Source organism: Dacryopinax primogenitus (genome assembly GCF_000292625.1).
Source record: "Dacryopinax primogenitus strain DJM-731 SS1 chromosome Unknown DACRYscaffold_10, whole genome shotgun sequence".
Lineage (NCBI taxonomy): Eukaryota > Fungi > Basidiomycota > Dacrymycetes > Dacrymycetales > Dacrymycetaceae > Dacryopinax > Dacryopinax primogenitus.
The window spans coordinates 373,697-390,299 of NW_024467207.1; the positions used below are offsets into that span (position 1 = coordinate 373,697).

Genomic DNA, 16,603 nt, shown 5'->3' on the forward strand with positions numbered 1-16,603 from the left:
CTGCTCCCCGATGAGTGTACCATACTATTAGACAGACCTAATCAGGGAAGACTCGCCTTAGCCAACATACTGCCCAGATCCTGCTCGTAGTAGGTATTCTTGTGGAGCGAAACGAATCGCGTAACCGGGTCGCCAAGCTGGACGAGTGACTCGCGGGCGCATCGACTCCGTTGCGAGGCGCTGGGGACGGTAATGCCACAGGCGACCATCACCGAGCCCACGAGCGCTTGCATCTCCACTGAGAAGTGTAGAAGGTGGAAAAGGACGTCCAGGAGAAAATGCTAAGGAGTGTCAGCGTGGGACACCATGAATCACCTCGGAGGGACGGAGTAGTGGTCAGTGGACCCCATCTGAGCTCTGACTTCCTCTCTCACTGAGAGATGGAGGTGTAGTGGTCAGCGGAGCACCACCACCTTACTACTCCCATCCCTCTAACGGCTGAATGTATGAAGGGGCTGACCTCTTTTACTAGCGTAGGGGTACCACGACGACTCGACATGGGAACCGAAGTGTCGGAAACCGGAATGATCTGTCGCACCGTGAGCTCTTAAGACCAGGTAAAGTTGCGACCGACGCACCTTCTGACTCCTCCCAATCTCCTCTGTTATCATGATCCAGATGGAGAAGATCATGATAGCGGAGAAGCTGCAGCTGCCTCAGGTCCAACGCGTTGGATTCCTCAATGCGACGACCAATGTCGAGACCTGTTGCGAAGACGAGCTGTTCTCCATCGATACCGTAGAACACCTGCTCATCTTCCAGATCCATATCAAAGTCCTCATCGCTCGAAGGGAGCTCCATCGTCTCCGTGATCATGTCCGGAGTCGTCAGCAGCTTGCGGACAAACCTCTTACCCATCCTTGCGGCGAGCTGCTGGTGTCGATTTCGCGCCTGCACTCGGAGAAGATGCCCAAGATCACTTGCGCGCCTATGCTTGGCGGTTCTTGCATGCTCCTGGAGTTGGTCTCGACGCTGATACCGAGTCAAGCTTCCTCCTCCACGAGACATCTCCCATGGGTACCAGGGGGGTTAAACTCAAAGTCTGGAGGAGACGTTAGACTTTGGTACGTCTTCCCCAGCCGTTCCAGCTGTGCCACTTACCTCTGAGATTGACGTAGGAAGCAGACCGGGTCATACAAGAGAGAAATAACGAATCAAAATGGACCGAAGAGCACCAGGGACTTTGATAGCAAGTTTCCCATGGTTCTTAGGACGCGGAGGCAGTGCTAATGTTATGGTCCCCTGACGCCAGTGAACGTCCCATCCGCTTTCTTGGAACCACACTGATCAGCTGTTCAATCTGTGCTGCTCAAGAATGACCACCACCCGGACTATAACGTTCAGCGACTCAGTTCTAATCGAAGTAATGTGAACACGCTCAAACTGGTGGTGAGCTTTCATCCATCTCCATCTCTTTTGCTGTCTGAAACAGTCATGACATCAGCATATCATTCTGAACATCAACAAGGTGGACATCAAGCTGCAGAGATTGAAAATGCATACCTATGAGGTGGAAAGAGACAATGCCAAGTCAGCTGAAGAGGATATCCATTACACCCTGAAGGGTGCATATGGTTGGTTGTCTGCCAGTGTGGACTGCTCTGACAGGGGCCAAGAAGAAGTGGTATGCATTGTACACTACTTATGGACCTACTTATGGACTAATGTTGAGCACCAGGAACACAATAGTACTCCAAAGCCAACGAGGATGAAGTCTACAAGTGCCAGCATGAGTGTTGGGCCCAGCAAGATGGTGAGAAGTGCTGCAAGGCAATGATCAAGATCTGTGTTGGCGTGGGCAATATAGGTTGCATGGTCTGTGATTACTGTCTCAACAATATGGGCTACTGCTTGGGCTGCTGCCACAGCATCAAGAAGACAATTGGGCATACATTCAAGCTGAAGTCTTGTGGGTGCACCACAGGGGGCTGGGTCTGCCTCCTGGTCTTCTTCAGCATCATCTTGACTGCCATGATCTGTAAGTTTCCTACTTAACTTTACCTCATTCTATGCCTAACAGTAACCCTACAGTCTACTCTCACTCTGGGGGAGCCAGCATCTGGGCTCATGAAGGCATTGATGCAATGTTCCCAATGAAGACTGCTGCCTCTGGTCCTGCCACTCCCACCATGCCAACTGGTGCCCCCAACTCCACTGACACTGCCACCAACAAGACCACATAGAACTGAAGACCTGTCTGCAGGGGAATGCTCACTTCTTTTACTATTACTGTGTTGTATTGCTCACAAGAAAAGTTCAAATGCATTGGTCGTGACGTCTCTTTAACCTTGACAGTGTGGTAAGGCTCACCTCCTCTCTGTGAGAGATGGAGGTGTAGTGGTCAGGGCACATGCCCTAACCACTCTACTCCTCTCCCAATGAGAGATGGAGGTGTAGTGGTCGGTGGACCATGCCTGACCATTCACCTCCTCTGCCATTGAGAGATGGAGGTGTAGTGGTCTGCAGACCACCACACCTGACCATTGTCGAACTGGGAGAGGAGGTATCAAGGGAGGAACAACATTGATGTCTGAAATTAACATATATAGGTGTATCTGCTACAAGGAATAATAATATAACAGACACATGGGCACTCGACCTGCATTACTGCTCCTCACCCCACATCCTAACCTGATATGCAGCCATAGAAATACCAGTTAGTAACTTGCCATCATTCATGAGGAAGACATGCCATAGGAAACCCTGCTGCTCTGCATAAGGAAATCAGCAGATGGAAGACCCTGAAAAGCTGGGCTCCTGCAGCATGTGGTTTCCAGAAGCTGCTGATGGGGCAGTGTAGTGGCAGATCATTCTCAAAATCATTGTGTTGGCAGCTGAGTGCAAAGCATTGCGGTGGTTTATTGCACAGTTCAGCAATTTTCTGGGACTGGTTGGAACAAATGCCAAAAGGAGAAAGGCTGGGATCAAGATGGCCAGGGACTGACCTGTGGCTGACAAGATGTCTTGCTGATTAGCCATCCCTGCTTCAGTGTCTAATATGTGTTCTGCTGCCCCAATTCCTCATTCCAGCAGAATTCCACCTGTTTCAAGCCTGCAATGCATCTGTGACCCTTGATGCACTGCTTTCCCTTACCTGGCATCTTCAGTGAAGCCTGAGCATGGCTCATGAGATCGGTGGTTTAGTCTCACAATGAACATTGAACAAATGTATTATGATATATCTATGTTGTTGACATGCTGTCAGGGCACCAGCTCATTGCTTGGTCAAGAGACATGACTAAGCCTTTATGACATGGAAGTAGCTGGTATACCTTGGCATGTGCAGACTGTTCATTCTGCTGATGCCATGGGGGGGGTGTGGTGATCATTGTTTGCTATTGCATCATTCTGAGTCAACAATCCAGCTGCCTTGAAGCCATGCCACAGTGCTGCAATGCCACAAAGCCCATTGCCTTGATGCAGGGGAGATAGGTGAGGAGCAATGGGTTCAGTGGAGGCTTTGTAAATAGTGATTTGGGCACCACGCAATGCTGCACTGAGGGTGTACTTGCTTTTCAGCTGGCCAGTCTGTGTTGTTTGCCTGCCAGAGGGCAGGGAGTCATTGCCCATTGTGCTGCTGCAACAGAAGGAGAAAGCAATTCTGAACCATTCAGCACTTTGGAGACTCTCAGCAGGAGGAGATGTAACAGAATAGCATTGTATTGGTACACAGAAGCAAAGCAAAAGCTTCAATGATGTGACGTGCCCTGAAATGGTGGAATCAGGTCAGGGTTCAGTGGAATTGTGCTGGAATAGAGTAATGTGTGTGGATGTGTCATTTTAGAGACTGAGGCGCAGGTTGCCTGCACTGCTAATTTGCAGTGTAGGCTGGAAGGTATGGCTGCAGGGACCATGATCAATGAATAGCCGTATGCACAGATCAACAAGAGGTAATAGAAAATCACAAAGCTCAAGAACTTGGTTAATATTGTCCAGTTTGCCGGAAACAAACCCTATAAATGCACTGCCACCCAAATAATATAGAGCGCCTCTCTCCATGACGCGGTCTATGTTTGTGCCGGCCACCGATCATCTCTGCGGTCCGGTCAACCACCAGAACCGGTTTGTGCGGGGCTCCTCTTTCGCTTAACCCGGGGCCCCGAAGATGCTCCGCGGGGCCATGCAAGAAAGACGGTTTCTCTCAGTTTTGTAACGACTCGGTTGCCCCGCACAGCTCCTCGCCCTTCCACAACTGTATGGAGCACGGTCTTCCATCCAGGCACTCCTCCGAACGAAGCATACGATCAATGCCATATAAGACCAGATGGATCTATCTACCGGCGGTCCGTCAGTTGTCCTGCTTCTTCTTAACTGTCACGCAAGATGTCCCGACGCGCGATTGGAGACGCTGTTTACCAGGATGCGGCGGGTGTTATCGTGGCGAACAATGATAGACTCGTGGGCAATGAGATCAACGAGCAAGTCATACACGACGGTGCGATGGCCGACGCACAGGAGCACAAGTCAACGCGCTGGGAAGCGTTCTTGACTCATCGGAAAGCAATATTCTGGAGCATGGCTCTTTCTGGCGCGTAAGATCTTCGTTTTACTGCGATACAAGTGCTTTAAATACCCGATGCAGACTGATCATGGAAGGGTATGATGTTGTCGTCGTAAGTGCCCATTGGTTGTCCGAAGAGCGCTGCCAGATGCTCACCGATTCCGTCAGATTGGCTCTTTCTACGGTCAAGGTACATACTCTATATTGATATCAGAGCCCAACTTCATCTTTGTTTTATTAGCCAACTTCTTGCGACGCTTCGGTGTGCCTGCACCCGGCACTGAAAATGGTTATGTGATCCCAGCAGAATGGCAGTCCGGGCTCAGCAACGGCTCCTCCGCTGGTGGCATCATCGGTCTCTTCATCAACGGTTGGGCAGCCGAACGTTTCGGGGCCAAGAAAGTCATGTTCACCGCTCTAGTGGCTCTCACCGGTTTCGTCTTTATCATGACATTTGCATCTTCCCTGACTATGCTCGTGGTTGGTGAAGTCTTGTGTGGCATACCCTGGGGTATCTTCCAGACGCTTACCACCGCGTATGCGTCAGAAGTGTGCCCAATCCACCTTCGGGGGTATCTGACCGCGTATGTCAACCTCTGCTGGGGAGTCGGCATTCTACTCTCCTCAGGTGTCGTAACTGCAACATTGAATATCGAAAGCGACTGGAGTAAGTCTGTACAACGCCCCCCTGTGGTCTTGTCTCTGATTTCCCTCTTTAGGTTGGCGCCTGCCCTTTGTGGTCCAATGGGTGTGGATCATTCCCTTGTGCACTATTGTATACTTCTGCCCTACCAGCCCTTGGTGGCTCGTCCGTCAGGGTCGACTTGAGGATGCCGAAGCAAGCTTACGTCGTCTTACCAACCCCGAGCGCTTCACCGACCAGGACGCGCGCAACACAGTGGCCATGATGGTTCACACCACCGAGCTCGAGAGGCAAGCCACAGCCGGGGCAAGTTACATCGATTGCTTCCGCAAGATGGATCGGCGCCGAACCGAGATCGTACGTTGTCGAAAACCCGTTTGTAGCAATCTTTCTCACACAGACTATTAGGTTATGCTCACCTTCGCAATGCAACTTCTTTCTGGAGAAAACCTCATTGGACAAGGTGTTCAGTTCCTTCAGCAGGCTGGAATTTCCAATCAGCTGTCTTTTGACCTCAACATGGTTCTTAATTCAGTGAGTGCGGCTGAAAGTGTCATTTCGCAACAAAAGTCTTACCAAGGCGCATTCCAGATGTTCATCATTGGCACGATCTTCTCATGGGGTTGTACGTGTCCATCACTCATGCTGGCAGTCGTGACTTAACACATGCCGCTAGTGTTGAGCGTCTTCGGCCGCCGGACCTTGTATACCTCTGGCATGGCATGCATGGCCGTCGTACTGTTCATCATCGGCGGTCTCGGTTTCGCTACTCAAACCAGCCAAATCACAATGGCAATTGGGTCGTTGCTCATCGCGCTCAACTTCGTATACAATGCAACTCTTGGACCGATCTGCTACACTTTAATTGCGGAGGTTTCGTCCACCCGGCTGCGCCAAAAATCCATCGTGCTGTCGCGAATCGCTTATCAGATTATGAACATAATCTGCGGTATCATTGTCCCTCGCATGCTTTCCCCGACTTCGTGGAATTGGGGCCCAAAGAGTGGTATTTTCTGGGCAGTATCAGCCACTCTCAGCACCCTCTATTGCGTTCTGCGCCTGCCGGAGACGCGCGGCAGGAGTTACGGTGAACTGGACATGCTATTTGAGAGCAATGTACCTGCATGGAGGTTCGCTACCACCAAGGTCGACCAGTTCGGTTATCACATGCGGGATCACAAGGTTTCGGAAGACGCCGGGGAGGTAAAGGGGGATACTGTTATGGCGGACAGAAGGCGCGAGTATGAGCTATAAGTCGGAGATTTCGTTACATGCGTGCTCTTTCGTCATGGATTTATTGGGTACATTGAACGCGTCAGTCAGATCGGCTCGATTTGTGCAACTCCGGCCCGAGACATGCCGATTTTGTTTCGGCTTCGGTGTCCCGAATATCCGGCGTTCACTTGGGGGAATTTACGCTCCAATATGAGATGAAAACGCAGGGAAAACCACGGATCAACCCTCTATCCCGAATTCCAAGCCGAGCCTTTGAATATTGATTTCCCCTTCCGGGAATTTGGTCTAAACCGATCGGAGCAACATTTCGTCCGTCGTGCTTTTCTTGGTTGTGAGAGAGGGCATCCCCACAAAGCGGAGTCGGCAGAGTGCTCACCCTGAAGGGAACACACCGTGTAATCCATACTCGATTCCCTGGTTGGTACGCAGATTTGGTCTATGTCGTTCGGAGAATCTCCGATCCTGGGCGTGTAGAGTCACAGCTATCAGTTACTCATCGGGTTCCCGAGCAAATGTAGGCAATTGACGTCCATTGCCCTATTCCAAACGGGCAAAAGGGGGGATGCTGTTGGCAACAGTGCTCGGTGATGTTGGGGGAAAGCTTTGTTTTTGGAAGCATTGTCCGCTTTGTACTTTGGGAAGAACTCTGCAATAATACTTTTTTCGCCAGGAGATGGGTTGCTACATTGCCCCCGGGCCCACCATTTCCTCCCAGTTGTCGCTATCATCGGTTCACAGTTCGCCGTTTTCCATTTTCGGTACCAACTCGTCTTTCACATAATCCTCAAACGTGTGAAACTTGACTCCTAGTTCGACGAAAAGTTCCGTGGGGAAGGGCACATTCGGAAAATTGAGGCCATCATCGACGAGCAACATCATCTACTGCAAATGAGCAAACTGTGTGGATCCTGCCAAAAGAGAAAGCAGACCTCTTGTAGTTCCTCTGTAGGCATTTGGGTAGGGCGCGTATACCGAATCTCTGTGCCCGTCACTAGGTACTTATCAGCCTGATGTCTCTCTCGGGCGAAGAGGTGCACCAACCCTTCCTCAAGACATCTATCATCTGCTCAACACTCATCGTGAATGAGCATACCGGGATCGGCGCCCTTGTCAGATTCTCCCTGCCCTCCCCACCGGCTTCCCACACCTCCAGGGCACGGATCACACAAGGGCCGAAGTCGGGCCCAATGTAGGACAAGGGCAGTTGAGTAGCAGGACGAACAACGGGCCATATGACGATATAGGCGCCTGGGGCCTGTGAGCACGACCGAATGAGGGGCATGTTGTGGAGACTAAAACAGGTCAACGACGTCAGTCAAACCGTACCATGACGCGAGACATGAACGAAGGGCAAGAAGCAGAGACGTACTTCTCCACGAATCCCCCTGTTTGCAAGATGATCGCTTCCTGCTGGACGCTTTTGATGTACTCATCAACCTCGGCTTTCTCGTCCCAATGCTTAACCTTGGTGTATTTTCCACCCGAAACCTTCTTTGCTTCGCTCAACGAGCTCCAGACCAATACTTGTACGCTAACCGCACGGCACGCATCGACGATATTCTTCCCCTGCACGAGTTCGGGGACAGCCGTGAAGGGAAGCGTGACGCCGAAGACGGCCCAGGCACCTTGAAAAGCAGACAGGAGGGAGGAAGGGGAGGAAAGGTCGCCAGCTACCATGTGCACGCCTTTCCCCGAGAGAGAGAGTGCAGCGCTGGAGCTGGGGTCGCGGGTGACGCCACGGACTGCATAAGAAGGGGAGGAGAGAAGGGCGGAGATGACGGAACCGCCCTGAAGTCCTGTGGCTCCTAGGACCACAACGAGCTTCTTGTCCGACATTTCAAAGGCGACGTGGAGTGATTGCAGAGGTAGTTGCAGAGGTACCGCAGATTGCGGAATGAAGAGCGAGCAGAGATGATAGTGATTGCCAACAATTTTCTTGCCGTTTTCATAATCAAACTGAACAAGCAACAATCCATTACGCCGGTTCCATCTTGCACGTCCATTCCGATCGACAACAATTATCGCGTCCCGGACATCGGACGGCAGTCACCAGCAATTTTGCTGCGCCAGATTCGCCCGAGAACGAATGACCAAATAAGTAGGAACAGCTAAATGGATGAAGGTTAACGTTGACAAAAGCGATGTGGTAAGCAGAACATGAACAGCCTTCGTCGTTTTCCACGATCGAGTCCTGGAAGACAGATGACAGAAGATCTAGGTGTGCCGGCGGTAAAGCTGACCTTGAACAGACAAGTTCTGAGAGAAAGCACAGATAGTAACAAATCGATCGAGAGAAGTCGATGTTGGCAGGAAAGACGCAGGAAGTGAGTGGAAGAGAATGTTTGAGCATCGGTGCGATGACCAGAGATGACTCCCGATGGAGCGGAAAGATGTCCCAGAGATCGTCCGCGAGTGCTGGGATCGCGCGAGTTGCGGAGGAGCGGCGCCGGTCATACCGCGTGGTGAGTATCGCCAGAGTGTGCGCGTCGAGTGCATGGCCGCTCTGATGAAGGTTCACCAACCATTCTTACGTCTGCAGTGTATGATGTCTGCAATATCCAAGGGGTATAAAGAGGGTTCTGTTGTCCAGAAAGAAAGTCGCCCAGAAGGATAAGTTTCGTAGCCAGCGGCATAGAAGGAAAGTATTCCGCTCCTGTTCCTCGGGCGCCGGAACGACCTGCCTATTCAAGCGTCAGAGTGTTGTCATCGACACCGTTTCGGTGGTACGAGACCGCTTTACTGTGCTGTCCGAGGACCGATAAGGATCAAGGGTTAAAGAAGGTTAGACAAAACCGGGGCCACGGTCAGGAACCTTGACGGTCTGGACGACGTAACGGTTGTTATCTCCACGAAGGAAGCCCTTCGTCTAATCAAATGGTGCTATCCAAGCCACATGTAGACAATCTCCGTGTTTACATCGGTCCAACATTGAGCTCTGGACTCCAGACAGACCGGGAGATGTGTGAGCTCTTGTTGTCGCTCAAACTTGCTGGGATCATGATTTCACTTGTACGCCATGCCGGAGGAAAGCTGTGGAAACGAGGTCCTCGAAGACGCTATGAAAGGTGTTTGTTGGATGACTTTTAAGGATGGTTGGGTATGTGGTTTGGACTGTTTTGACGCAGTGACATAAGAGAATTACTGAATATGAAGTCCGAAGCGCCTAACTCCGACCACGGTGGCGCTTCGGAGTCGGACGGAACGCTTGAACTGTACAGTTCCTTTGAATTGTGGCTTGCCTCCCCCCCCGCCACTCTACGCGCCCGGCACCCTATCGAGAGCAAACGGTTCATCGGCATTCAGGTCCTCGACGTCGACTATTCCTAGTGCTTGCCCACCACCTCCCGTTCATTCGCAACCACCACCGCACCGACAAGGTGAATAGCTTGCTTGAATCGCTCGTCCTAAAAAGACGGCGACACTCATTCTGAGCTCTGGACTTACGACGATTCTTTTCTGGCAGTTTCCCCGGTCCTTTACTCCCCACCGTAATTCAACATGGTTCGCGTATCCGTCCTTGTGCGTGCTACGAATATTCGGAACGGAAGGATAGAGCTGACGGGGAAATAGAACGACTGCCTCAACAACATCGTCAATGCCGAGCGCCGCGGCAAGCGCCAGGTGCTCATCCGCCCCTCCTCCAAGGTCATCGTCAAGTTCCTCTCCGTCATGCAACGACATGGTGCGTACCTGTCCCTCTCTGCATAATCCTCCTTCGGCGACGTCTTTGCGCTTGCTGTTTTTATCTCTGTTGCCTCATTCTCTTAGGTGTATGCTAACTGAATGGTCTATAGGTTACATCGGCGAGTTTGAGCTGATTGACGACCACCGTTCAGGGAAAATCGTCATCCAGCTGACCGGTCGGCTGAACAAGACCGGTGTCATCTCCCCCCGATTCAACATCCAGGTCAAGGACATCGAGAACTGGGTCAACTTGCTCCTTCCTGCACGTCAGTTCGGGAAGCTTATCCTCGTGCGTAACCCCCTCTATATGCAATAACATGGAGCGCTAAATGCGATTTCAGACCACTTCCAGTGGTATCTTAGACCACGAAGAGGCCAGGAGGAAGAACGTCGGTGGCAAAATCCTCGGCTTTGTCTACTAGACACCTTTTTGGGTTTGTTCGGGGTAGAGCGGCAGTTGTGGTGCGGTGGTCGGAAGTGAGCGCCGGCGTGCGCAGAGACATGTATTGCTAATGCTTAAGATATGCTGAGCAATATGACACTTTACGCTATCATTTCTGCCATTGACATTCTAGCTGCTTCATTATATTCATCTGAGATGCTCGACTCTCCTACGTTCCCATCTCTGCATCTCACACCGCTTCGCCGATCTTGCCAACCTTGACATGGAACATTTCCTCAATGTCAAAGTATTGCCCACTCGCCGGGCCCCATTTAGCGACGAACTTGTTCCAACCCTTATCCCCGCTCTTCCTAAAGTCCTCCATATGCGCTTCCACGCTCTCCCACGAAATGAAGACGAGCGCCTTGGTCGGGTCTTCCTTCTGCCACCCAAGATTATATCCCTTGCTCCCTGGATAGCTGCCGACGATCTCGAGCGCCTCCCGGATGGCGCTGAGGAAGAATGGGAAGTTGTCGGGTGTAGAGGCAGTAGGCTTCAACGTGATATTAATCACTTCGTACACGGGGACGGGGGTGGTGAACTCCAGAGGACCAAAGAAGTGGAAGTGGGCGAGCGAGATGACGGAAAGGGCAGCGCCTTCACGCGCAGCGAGGAACTTTGGGTATCTGGCAAATGTCCTTGAGCTAGGTCCTCTAGAAGTGAGAAAGAAGCGCACAGGTCGCTCGCACGGAAACGCATGTGTCCCTATACACGGGCCCACAACCTCAGCAGCGTCACATCTTAGACAAGGCAGTACGCACATCAAACGATGTCCACTCCAGGATCCTCAGGACGATGCTGTCGTCCTCCGTCTTGACCCCCTCGAGCGCATAGCGCACTAAGTCCGTGTGTGTGCTCTGGATGGCCACGCCGGCTGCGGTCTTCTCCCGTGTGAAGGCGGGGTCGGCCTTGTTTGGCTTGAAGAGAACGACTTCAAACAGGTAGGATAGATCTTGAGATGCCATCGTAGTCAGGTGGTAGGAAGAGAGGAGGGAGGGACACAGGGAGGCATGCGTGCTGGCGCACTGAGCCAGTCGGAATGGACCCGACGGGAGGAGTCTCCCCACATGCCCGCAAAATCCTTGACGCCTAGAAGGGTCCTCATGATGCAAGACTACAACTCCACTCTGAGGAAGTTACTTCATTGCTCGAGACTAGTACAATAACTTGAACATAAATCACGGTGCTAAATATCCTGGGCTTGTCATCCATGGGACATACTTCAATCGGTCTTGGCCTCCATGCTCTGCTGAGCTTCCTTCCGATAGCAAGTGATTTCCAGTCCCATATCCCTGCCCACCAGCATGTGACTCTCTACTCTGCTCACATCGAGGATAGCACGGAATGCCTCCTCGAGTGAAACACTTTTTGTGTCGTCGTACATCGACGGCTGGCTGTGACTAGCGGACGTGGGCAAGCAGCGAAGGAGCAGTGATTCCAGCCGGGGTGCCTTCCGAAATGCTGTCGCCCATGGAGTCTGCATACATATGCCATCAGCGTCTTCCCCATATCCATGTCTCGGAACTTACTAGATGGTTCATAAAGTCAATGGGGAACTTGAGATCCTTCCAGTCTCGCATTGGCCCCCAGTTCTGGCGTTTCAATGTTTGCTTACTCCTCAGTCTTTTTACACCGGTCAGCACAGTGATTACCTCGCGTGCCGATATCTCAAGGCGGACAAGATTCGGGGCAACATCAATGACAGTCATGATGTCTTGATCGGAGGTCTCGGTAAGACTGATGCTGAGCTTCTGCAGGAAGTTGGCAATTCCAGGCAGAATGTCGCACAAAGCAGCAAAGTCTGTCCTGGAGAGCGAACTGTGAATACGAAGGGCATGTGTCGGGCAGGGGTCCAGCGTCGATTTCGACGTCTTCGGCAGCAGGGCCTTGGCCAGGCGAAAGTTGGCAAGGTCCATGTCCTGAATCCTGGGAAGCTGATCGTTCTTCCCTCTGATGGACGGAACGAGGGAATCGGATATGCTGAGTTCCTTGAGGCGATTATGTCGCGTGAGGAAATCCATGAACTTCTGAGCAGAAGTGATCCGCCCATGGGATAGGGATAGACGATAGAGGAAAGGCCACGTGAGCTCGAGGATAGGGTCGACCTTCCAAGTGGGGTCATGATAGACGTTCCGAGCGATAGGCACGTTGATTTGCAGGACTTCTAACATCTTGCAGTTGGCGATGGACTGAACGAGGCGTGCAATAATGGATGACAGGACAATACTGGAAAAACCGGTTGCGAAATGGGTATTGAAGACAAAGGTGACCTTTCGAAGACCAGATATCGTATCCAACACGGGCCAAATTGGGCTGTCGAGCTGGGGCGGGAACCAACGCCACGTGATCGAAGTCAACTGAGGCATACGACACAGAATGTTGTCTACTTTATCGGTCATCAGAATCTTGCGGGCATCGACACGTTGACCTATCACAAATGAATTGTTCGCAAGTTGTGCCATATTCTCGTACATAGCAGCTGGCAACTCTGGCAGAACAAAGCCGTCACCGCGAACGTAATCTTGCATGAACCTCGGGGCTTCCCGTGTTCCCGACTTATCGATCGAGATGGCACGGATTGCGTCCCAACGGTGAGGAGCTGCGCTAAGAAATTCTTCGCAGACTACGCGAAGTTCTCCGAAAGGATTCGGGTCTTTGACTGAGGTAGATCCAGTATACCAGGTACCATCGTGGGTAGGCCAAGTGAAAGCACGATAGTGTAGAGGAAACATGATCGTGACAGCTTTCAGACGAGAGCATGTCAAGGCAAGAGATAAGACGTCGCTGGCTTCGTCGATATGCGTGACGATATGATGAAGAATCTCGACTGGAAATTCTGTTAGCAGCATTCCAAGACAGGTTCGGTTCAAGTTGCAAGTGGTGGGAGTCACGCGTTGCCATCCAGAAACGCGCCGCTCACGCGACAATTGCCTCCGCTTAGGGACCGCCCACAAAATTATTGTCGAGCACCAACCAACGACTGCTCCGCGAAACATCGTCTCACCAGCCATGACCGTAACCATCACTAAGAAGACCATATCTGCGCCTACCCGCGATGATAAGAAGAAGAAGAACACCGGTGATGTGTATGGGGCACCGGCGCAGCATGGACAGAGCAGCAGGAAGGGGAAGAAGGCGTGGAGGAAGAATGTCGACCTTGTCGAGGTAGAGGAAGGGTTGGAGAAGCTCAGGGAGGATATCAGGACAACTGGGTCAGCTGAATACTGTACCTTACGGCGAGAATGTCATTATTGATGCAAGTGATAGGGGTCCGATACATGAGAAGAGCGACAAGGACCTGTTTATGGTAGACCTTACTGGTAGTGAAACCGGTTTGTGTCCCTTCTCTTGGGTCGTCTCACGCGTCTGACTCCCATTAACAGTGCGCAAACGTATAGGAAAACCACTGAAATCGCTCGAAATTCTGCATCAGCGGTCGGCCGTCCCTGCGGTCCACTCCCGTTCACGCCCCATCACTGATTACACCTCTCGCTCAACAAAAGATCGTCTCCGCAGAAAGGCGGGGATGCATGAGATTTTTGCGGACAGGACAGTGCTGGAGGTTACGGAGGCTGTGAGAGATTCCGGAAAGTTTGATGTGTGGGACGAGGTGGCCGAGGAGCAAAGGGAGAGAGATGAAGGGTTAGAGAGGCTGGGGGAGGAGGGGAGGGAGTTCGTTGGCGAGTACGTGAAAAAGCCAAAGCCAAAGGCATGTCTCTGTACTTTTTCTCTACCAAATCGACTTACGTCATATAGGCCCCAGAGCACCCAAGGATAGCACAGCATATCCACCTAGAGGCAATTACGACCCCGCACGCGGGTCAGTCATACAACCCCACACAGGAAACACACCAAGAGCTACTTTTGCAAGAACACGCGAAAGAGGTTGCAAGGCAGGAAGAATATGCGAAGGAACAAGCGCTCCGGGCACAACTGGAGAATGTGCGGGGACTCAGGACGAGTGACAGTGATGTCGTGGGTGCCCCAGGCATGCAGGTGGATGGAGAAAATGAAGAGCCTGGTTCAGAAGCTGAGTCTGGGGAGGTCGTCGTTGTCCGCAATACCGTCCCTCGTCGTAAAACTCGCCAACAACGCTTGAGACATGCAAAGCACCTTGAGACTTTGCGTGCCCAGCAAGAAAAGACAGCCCGTCGAAAGCTGCTCGCCTCCCTTGCCTCCATTCCCTCCATAACCAAGACCCTCGCAACTCAACAAGCTCAGGCGCAAGAACGAGCACAAGTGCGCCAGCTCGCTCGCCAAGAAGCTCTACGCACTGGTCTAGCAGGCAAGAGGATGGGCAAGCACAGGGTGCCGGCAGAGCGCGTAGACGTACAGCTGGGAGACGAGCTCTCCGAGACCCTCCGCACGCTGAAGCCGGAGGGAAATCTGTTCAGGGAACGGTGGGACAGCTTCATGCATCGGGCTAGGGTGGAGCCGAGGGTTGTGGTGACTAGAAAAGGAAAGAGGGTGGGCTCGAAGACTGTCGAGCGGTACCGCTACAAGCGGTTTGTATAGTCGCTGTCGGCGGGAGGGGAGCGATCGGTGTTCCCAAGCAATGGTTGATAGATTGCCGTGTTATTGCATCCAGACCATTATTTGCTTGCGGCACGTAATGCATGCTGTAGTGCTAGCAGGTACCTATTCTGCAAAAAACGGCGCACGCGGTCTGTTCTGCACTACCACCAAAACCCGCAAATATAAGGATATAATTCTCACGGTAAGCTGCAACGCATTGCGCGGTAGTTCCTATTACAACAACAACAATTTAATGGCAACCGATCTCTTTATCCCCTCAACCCAACTTACAGCTCGGCATCCATGCACCTCTATCTCATCTGGAAAAGATCTGATATCCATTTCCTAGTGTCCGAAGGGGCATCAAGGCTTGTGGTCCGGCTGGGTACTTGCCGCTTGTTGGGCGACATACCCGCTCCCAGTGGCTGGATGACGTATCAAGCCCTCGCTGAGCTGTTCGTACTCCTGTGCCCGCTTAGGATCGTTTCGTCGCTTGTCCAAAGTCTTCTTGACTTTGCGCTCGGGGCGGACGACGATTACGGGCACCGGGGAATGAGATACACACCATCTGCAGTTTAGGCGCCGGGGAGACCACAGGAAATGACGAGTTCGGGGAAGCAGCGAGAAAAGAGCGAACATGAATAAATGTAATCAGCTCCCCCCGATCGTCTGAGGCACTTGATGGGCACTGACCGAGACACACTGCCCATCCCCGGAGCGCCCAGCGCAGCTCCGAGCGCTTTCATGCCCTTTCTTGCCCTAGTTCCCACAACAAGCGAATCCGGTCGGTAAAGTGCGATGAGGCGCTCAATGGTGTCTGTTATGCGGCCAGCGACAAACTCCACTGTGACGTTGAGGGAGCGTGTACCGTCCGAGAGCTGTGTATTCCGTTCTAGGATATCGAGCAAGAGCTGGTGGGCTTGCGAGCGAAGGAGGTCTTGTTCTGCGAGACCTACAGCCAGTACGCATGGATGGAAGACATATTGTGAGAGAGAGATCCAGGAAGAGAGGGAGATGACAACGCACTCCCAGCATCCTCGGTATCGAAACCTCTCAGCACGATGAGCTCATCCCCATCCTGGGCAAGTGTCTCGACCGACCAGTCGAGTGCCTCCTGTCCCGACTCATCAGGAGAGGCCGCACACAAATATATACGCGTTTTCCGGGAGCGTTCGTAGTTCTCGGACTTTGCCTGATTGGGAGTATAAATTAAGTACCGACAGGAGAGCGAGAACGGGACGGACCTGGAGCGTGTAGGAGAAGAGCTCTGTCGTGGACTCTCCCATCGTGTCGAAGCTCACTCCACTCTTGTACCCCGCCATCGGAGTAGTCAAGCTACTCGCCGTGCTCAAGCTCCTGGGAAAGAATCCGATTCCATTTCCTCCGCTTGATCCAGATCTGAGCGGACTTGTGAGAGGGGGCGAGAGTAGCGCCGGCGCCGAGGACGATGTAGGAGCTGGAGATGCAGACAGGGAATGCTTGAGCGCCGGTCGAAGAACTGGGTGTAAGGGCAGGGGGTTGTGAGTCGGGGGAGGAGAGATGGAAGGAGAAGGCGAAGGCGAAGTCATGTTGCCAGTGAGAG

The 16,603-nt window shown here is 52.3% G+C and overlaps 8 protein-coding genes across 8 annotated transcripts; 4 read left to right on the forward strand and 4 right to left on the reverse strand.

The window, feature by feature from the left end:
* Window positions 1-609: 609 nt before the first annotated feature.
* DACRYDRAFT_16098 (uncharacterized protein) lies at window positions 610-2,183 on the forward strand (the record flags this gene model as incomplete). Its single annotated transcript, XM_040771163.1, has 5 exons — window positions 610-1,064; window positions 1,119-1,203; window positions 1,445-1,624; window positions 1,690-1,978; window positions 2,032-2,183. 5 exons carry the CDS (start codon window positions 610-612, stop codon window positions 2,181-2,183), a joined length of 1,161 nt encoding a protein of 386 aa, XP_040628278.1.
* A 2,140-nt stretch (window positions 2,184-4,323) lies between these two features.
* DACRYDRAFT_52834 (maltose permease) lies at window positions 4,324-6,398 on the forward strand (the record flags this gene model as incomplete). Its single annotated transcript, XM_040775131.1, has 7 exons — window positions 4,324-4,532; window positions 4,583-4,610; window positions 4,718-5,168; window positions 5,221-5,501; window positions 5,553-5,678; window positions 5,736-5,769; window positions 5,821-6,398. The coding sequence occupies 7 exons, from the start codon at window positions 4,324-4,326 to the stop codon at window positions 6,396-6,398; spliced, it is 1,707 nt and encodes a 568-aa protein (XP_040628279.1).
* A 714-nt stretch (window positions 6,399-7,112) lies between these two features.
* DACRYDRAFT_89158 (NADP-binding protein) lies at window positions 7,113-8,216 on the reverse strand (the record flags this gene model as incomplete). The annotated part of the gene is made up of 4 exons (XM_040776897.1): window positions 7,113-7,259; window positions 7,310-7,371; window positions 7,422-7,672; window positions 7,750-8,216. 4 exons carry the CDS (start codon window positions 8,214-8,216, stop codon window positions 7,113-7,115), a joined length of 927 nt encoding a protein of 308 aa, XP_040628280.1.
* Window positions 8,217-9,688: 1,472 nt separating this feature from the next.
* DACRYDRAFT_22541 (ribosomal protein S15a) lies at window positions 9,689-10,614 on the forward strand. Its single transcript, XM_040772850.1, has 4 exons — window positions 9,689-9,899; window positions 9,951-10,062; window positions 10,175-10,353; window positions 10,406-10,614. Exons 1-4 carry the CDS (start codon window positions 9,879-9,881, stop codon window positions 10,484-10,486), a joined length of 393 nt encoding a protein of 130 aa, XP_040628281.1. The 5' UTR covers window positions 9,689-9,878; the 3' UTR covers window positions 10,487-10,614.
* DACRYDRAFT_95040 (uncharacterized protein) lies at window positions 10,615-11,491 on the reverse strand. Its single transcript, XM_040777264.1, has 3 exons — window positions 11,268-11,491; window positions 11,183-11,211; window positions 10,615-11,132 (listed from the first exon to the last, which is right to left on the reverse strand). Exons 1-3 carry the CDS (start codon window positions 11,469-11,471, stop codon window positions 10,697-10,699), a joined length of 669 nt encoding a protein of 222 aa, XP_040628282.1. The 5' UTR covers window positions 11,472-11,491; the 3' UTR covers window positions 10,615-10,696.
* A 237-nt stretch (window positions 11,492-11,728) lies between these two features.
* On the reverse strand, window positions 11,729-13,351 carry DACRYDRAFT_116558 (uncharacterized protein; the record flags this gene model as incomplete). The annotated part of the gene is made up of 2 exons (XM_040770224.1): window positions 12,036-13,351; window positions 11,729-11,983 (listed from the first exon to the last, which is right to left on the reverse strand). The coding sequence occupies exons 1-2, from the start codon at window positions 13,236-13,238 to the stop codon at window positions 11,729-11,731; spliced, it is 1,458 nt and encodes a 485-aa protein (XP_040628283.1). The 5' UTR covers window positions 13,239-13,351.
* A 164-nt stretch (window positions 13,352-13,515) lies between these two features.
* Window positions 13,516-15,066, forward strand: DACRYDRAFT_100340 (P60-like protein; the record flags this gene model as incomplete). The annotated part of the gene is made up of 4 exons (XM_040767445.1): window positions 13,516-13,718; window positions 13,774-13,838; window positions 13,890-14,215; window positions 14,263-15,066. 4 exons carry the CDS (start codon window positions 13,516-13,518, stop codon window positions 15,019-15,021), a joined length of 1,353 nt encoding a protein of 450 aa, XP_040628284.1. The 3' UTR covers window positions 15,022-15,066.
* Window positions 15,067-15,337: 271 nt separating this feature from the next.
* On the reverse strand, window positions 15,338-16,503 carry DACRYDRAFT_95041 (uncharacterized protein; the record flags this gene model as incomplete). Its single annotated transcript, XM_040777265.1, has 5 exons — window positions 16,266-16,503; window positions 16,048-16,213; window positions 15,715-15,964; window positions 15,485-15,589; window positions 15,338-15,446 (listed from the first exon to the last, which is right to left on the reverse strand). Exons 1-5 carry the CDS (start codon window positions 16,341-16,343, stop codon window positions 15,338-15,340), a joined length of 708 nt encoding a protein of 235 aa, XP_040628285.1. The 5' UTR covers window positions 16,344-16,503.
* Between the last annotated feature and the right edge of the window lie 100 nt (window positions 16,504-16,603).

Bases quoted from the DNA above. Each gene is read 5' to 3' on its own strand.
- DACRYDRAFT_22541 (XM_040772850.1), top strand. From the start codon at position 9,879: ATGGTTCGCGTATCCGTCCTT. The intron at 9,900-9,950 runs GTGCGTGCTACG...ACGGGGAAATAG, and splicing joins TGGTTCGCGTATCCGTCCTT to AACGACTGCCTCAACAACAT. The intron at 10,354-10,405 runs GTGCGTAACCCC...ATGCGATTTCAG, and splicing joins AGTTCGGGAAGCTTATCCTC to ACCACTTCCAGTGGTATCTT.
- DACRYDRAFT_95040 (XM_040777264.1), bottom strand. From the start codon at position 11,471: ATGGCATCTCAAGATCTATCCTACCTGTTTGAAGTCGTTCTCTTCAAG. The intron at 11,212-11,267 runs GTGCGTACTGCC...GCCCGTGTATAG, and splicing joins TGGAGTGGACATCGTTTGAT to GGACACATGCGTTTCCGTGC. The intron at 11,133-11,182 runs GTGCGCTTCTTT...GACATTTGCCAG, and splicing joins CGTTTCCGTGCGAGCGACCT to ATACCCAAAGTTCCTCGCTG.